Source organism: Vanessa cardui, chromosome 11 (genome assembly GCF_905220365.1).
Source record: "Vanessa cardui chromosome 11, ilVanCard2.1, whole genome shotgun sequence".
NCBI classification, from domain to species: Eukaryota; Metazoa; Arthropoda; class Insecta; order Lepidoptera; family Nymphalidae; genus Vanessa; species Vanessa cardui.
Genome location: NC_061133.1, coordinates 13,673,580 through 13,678,798, shown reverse-complemented (window position 1 = coordinate 13,678,798; position 5,219 = coordinate 13,673,580). Strand labels below are relative to the sequence as shown.

At 32.9% G+C, this 5,219-nt stretch overlaps 1 protein-coding gene across 1 annotated transcript; it reads left to right on the top strand.

The window, feature by feature from the left end:
- Window positions 1-3,133: 3,133 nt before the first annotated feature.
- Window positions 3,134-4,053, top strand: LOC124533803. Its single transcript, XM_047109321.1, has one exon. It carries the CDS (start codon window positions 3,157-3,159, stop codon window positions 3,889-3,891), a length of 735 nt encoding a protein of 244 aa, XP_046965277.1. The 5' UTR covers window positions 3,134-3,156; the 3' UTR covers window positions 3,892-4,053.
- The last annotated feature ends 1,166 nt before the right edge of the window (window positions 4,054-5,219 follow it).

The following is a 5,219-nucleotide window of genomic DNA, read 5'->3' as shown; positions in this document are numbered from 1 at the left end:
CTATAATTTTTTCTATACCTTCAATGACACAGGAATCATGAGGTTGCGTGATAAATTGCCATGTTGCTATGATTAAGTCCTTACAACATAAAATCGGTTATCGGTTCTACGACAAATATGACCAGCTCACTGCTACTTCAGCTTACTTATCCGGTGGGTTATGTCGATGACTTTGATTGTTTGACGGATCACCTCATTTCTGATGCGATCCCTCAGAGAAACGCCGAGCATAAGCCTTTCCATAGCAAGCTGAACGACTTTAAGCTGGTGGATCAGCCTTGCCGTGAGTGTCCACGTTTCGGCTCGTATGTCATGACGGGTAGGACGCACTGGTTGAAGACTTTCGTCTTAAGACACTGTGAGATCGACAATGTAAAGTTTCGACGTAACTCCCCTAACACTACCCAACCCAGCTGAATTCTTTTTTTCACCTCGTCCTCAAGGTTGTTTCCAACTAAACGCAAAGTCTGCCCGAGGTAGACATACATATATTTGAACAACTTCGAGGACGGTTCATTGAACATGATATGGTTTTATCCAAGTTTATCCGTAGGCCGATACGCATAGAAGAATCAGCCAGATCGTTCAGCATTTGTTGTAGGTCCTGCAGCGTTTCTGCCACGATGACGATGTCGTCTGCGAATCTCAAGTGAGAGATGTATTCGCCATTGATGTTGATGCCACGTCCTTTCCAGTTCAGCGTCTTGAATGGAGAAATAGATGTAATGAACTCGTATGTAGCTCACCGCATAGACCATGTATCATATTTTTAACGACAACGTGAAATAACTCTGAATCAAGAGTTTCATCGGGAATTTCAGCTGATATAACGTTATCGATTTGATCCGGAGTAATTTTATGTACCAGCCAAATTAATACATGTGCATGCGGAACTCCCCTTTATGCCATTCAATGGAGTAAATACAATTAAATTAAATCCATAAGTGCTTTCAATTTTTGCCGAAAAACACGTGCTGTAATGTCATGACGGTCAGTTGTCGACTATTCTTCAAATAAATTGTTTTTAATATCATCCCACTGCGGATTACATGTAAATGTAATGAACAGATCCGGTCGACCATTTCGTACATAAGAAATTGCGTCTTGTGCATATTCGTTCATATGCCGTCGGTAACCAATAAACGAAAATGGCAATGTAGTCAATCGCCCGCTGTCATTTACATTAGCATCATTCGCTATCGCATCTTGCAATTGAATATATTCTTCGGATCTTAATTTTACTTGCTTGAACAAAAATTAAAACTTTCAGTTTCCATTTTAGCATACGTATCAACGATGTACTGATGATATAGTTTAACACATCTCGAGATTTAATTTTGTGCTTGTGGACGAACCACCAATCGATACAAATAAAAATTCATGGCAGTAACTTTATTCTGTATATTTAGACATGAAAATAAATGCAAACACTGTACTTTTAAATAATAAATTGAAATAAGACGTATTTATTACCTATTGAAACTGGTCGATGAGTGTATTCATTTTTTAATTAATATTTACTTTTAATTTAACAGCACAATTCCTCATCTGTAAAATCTCCATTAACAAAATGACCCGCTATTTATTGAATTCATTTGTTACAAAAATGTGATTAATGAAGAACCACTCGACCGATTTTGAGCAAACTCCACATAAACCATCTACTAAATAGTCCAAACAAACCCTGAAAATTTAGTTTGGATAGGTGAGCCCGTTCTTGAGTTATAAAGTAACATCGAAAAATGCCACTTATTTTTGTAGAAATAGATTCGAAAAATAGACGTAGCGATGTTTTAAATAATGCAAAATTAATTTTAAAACATCAATGTTTTATTGTCTAACATCAATAATCATAGAAAATCAATGATAATTCTGTAATAAATCTATTTCGAAGGAAAAATAAAGTTGTTTTTTTTTTTATTATTATATTCCTAGCATTTTATCATGCTTACTGACCTTCTAAACCTTCCCTGGACTTCCACCAATAAGTCAAGACCAAAATTAGCCAAATCGGTCCAACCGTTCTGGAGTTTTAGCGAGACTAACGAACAGCAACTCATTTTTATATATATAGATAATTGTATATTCGTAAAATTCAAAATCGCTTATTATACAAAATTATACGCCCCATATGATATAATATAACAATCAAAGCAACGTGTTTAGTTAAAATGAATTTATTATAGTATTTGTTGCTCGTAACAATGATAAAGTGATTTAATTATAAGCTACCTTCGCTTGGAGAGCAACGTGAGGGCGTTAATATATTATTATTATCGTTTATACTTTAAATAACAAACGTTATAGTTATTATATCATTAATTACATTTATAGCTATAGCATTTGCTTTGTTATATATGTATATCTTCTGCGTCGACTTCTAAATCTATCGGTTTACCCCATTTGTTATATATGTATATATAGTTGTTTATGTTTAGCATTCATGTTAGTTTTTCAATCGTAATAAAAGTAGTTTTCAAAGTATATTAACAAATCCTTAAAAAAAATATGAGACAACATCACATACATTACTCTGATCCCAATGTAAGTAGCTAAAGCCCTTGTGTTATGGAAAATCATAAGTAACGAAGGTACTACAAACACCCAGACCCAAGACAACATAGAAAACTAATTATAATCTACATCGACTCGGCCGGGAATCGAACTCGGCGTGGCGTACCCATGAAAAGCACTCGACCACGAATCCTTAGAGTCAAACAGAAAAAAAATATCTTAGTTTACTTCATTAGTGTAATAAACTGCCTATTTAATTTTGTTTGATTTTGTTATCTCAAACTTAATCCCTTGACCATAAAACATCGAAACGTTTCTGAATTAAGAAAAACAACAATTGTTTATTTGTTTATTATAAGCATTCACTAATTTATTAATGACAATTTTTTTCAAAGGAGTAAAAATGGTCATTTACTTAATATATTATTTTGTAATTAACAAATAAGGTAAATAACTATCCAAACAAACATATACGAACTCATTAACAAATGAAGTGAAATGGCAAACGCGTCACGCATTATTCATCAACAGGTGTGAAAGGGAGAGAAATACTGTCATCTCCAATTAATATAAGAATATGAAAAATCAACGTCAGTCCCAGTTGAATTCACGCTATCGAAGGAACCGTTGCAAAATCTCACTATGAGTACATTAATTGATAACGACACGATATTATCAGAAAACGAACAATGGAAAAGATTGGAAGAAGAATGGGGTAAACCGATAGATCTAGAAGTCGACGCAGAAGATGATTCACCAAGAATAAAATCAGCTTACAGCACCTTAGATCTGAAGGGAACTACGTTTGATTCATCGTTTCTATTCAAGAAAGTAAGAAGGAAAATTGGAAGACAGCTATCCAAGAAGTCCACATCATCAGCTTTGGAATACAACGATTTCATCAGTAATTTGAAAGACGATCCGAGCAGAGAATCATCCAAACAGTTTTATTTCATCAACGGTCAGCTCGTATCGGCTGCTTCCATCGAAAACATATGCGATACGATCGATGATATCTTCAAATCGATCGATAAACTATCGACAGTTACAAGTACTGTTCGAAAGGAGAAATTTCCAGATAAAGTCCAGTGTAGTATATCAGCGACTGACTTATCATTTGACTCAGACACCGAAGACACAAAATACAGTGAAATCGAGAGGCATATCGAAGAAGCGTTTGAAGAGTTCAATTCCATATCAGCTATAGATGCCATCGACCAATCGACCTTGGATTCTGTTACGACGCTGGTTCAGAAATTCAGTTCAGTGTTAAACGATCCCGTTATACAATGCAGTCCAAGGCGACGAAGGCAGTGCTGTGATAAGTTCAAGGAACTGGCGGATTTTTGGAAAAATCGTGCTTTTGAGTGTGATTGACCAAACATGAGGGTAGGTTGATATTTATTTATATAAATTAATTTAGCATTAGAATTAATATTTCCGTATATTTCATAGTGTATAACGTATGTACAATCCGTACGTAACATTCGTTTAATTTCAGCTAGTGTAATTTATATTTGTGACCTTACAAACATATAATTAAATATAGGTACTGTTAATTAAAATATGTTAAGATTTCAAATGAATTTAGTTACTATGATTATTTTATATTTATCAAATAGATATGTATATACAATATTAAAATGATTTTTAATTTTATCGAATTTATGAAATGTTTAATTTGTTGTAATGAATTCTCACAAACAATCTTAATTTAATTAGTGTAACTTAGTATGTTATAATCGTATAAAATCATTATATTGTATACGAATGTCTTAAGTTTATGTAATTGAAAACAAGTATTATTGTAAATGAAAACATATATTTTAAAATAAATACAACTACGTTTAATATAAATATATGTTGAGTTTCATTTTGATAAATCAAGTAGATTTTTACTAGCACTTATGAATCGCCATTTAACAACTACATATATTAAGTGGAGCTTCGTTTCGGAAAGTAGATTCTACCAAAAATAATCGACAAGATACTCAGTAGTTACTTTTTTCAACATTTTAAAAATACAGTCATGTATTTTTTTTAATTTAATAACATTTTTATTATCATAATAATTAAAACATTAAATGCTTAAATATAGGTATACAAATATGAATTAAAAATAAGTTACTTTATAAATATTGACCGCGTGAAATGGTGGCAAGAATGAATTAGTTAGATACAATAATATGTATGTGTGAATAAATATGTCAGTTTCATCCGCTAATCTATACATATAATAAAATTGGAGTGTCTCTGTATACACGGTACATGTGCCAACATAACATTTACATTTTTTTTCCTGTCTGTCTGTTTGTTCCGGTGAATCTCTGGAACGGCTAGACCTATTCTGACGGGTCTTTCACTGGGAAAAAACTGATGTAATAAGAAGTAACTTAGGCTACATGTATTTTGTTAAATTCAAACGCGTACAATCGCGGGCACAGTTAATACTATTGACTTGAGATGAAATTCAAGTTCTTGAGAGAAAATAGCTTATAAATATTCTATTATATTGTTTTCAAGAACGATTTATAATTTCGAACTATCGGCCAAATCCCAATAGCAAGTATCAATAATACTTAACAACTTTGTCACAGTTGTAGAGTACAGCCAGCATAAACAAGACTAACACACCTATTACTTAATTACCTGAACAGTACAACAAATAGAAATTCATGGTTCATTAGCCAAAGCGTGGTACCGTT

Coding starts and splice junctions, on each gene's coding strand:
- LOC124533803 (XM_047109321.1), top strand. CDS start 3,157: ATGAGTACATTAATTGATAACGACACGATATTATCAGAAAACGAACAA.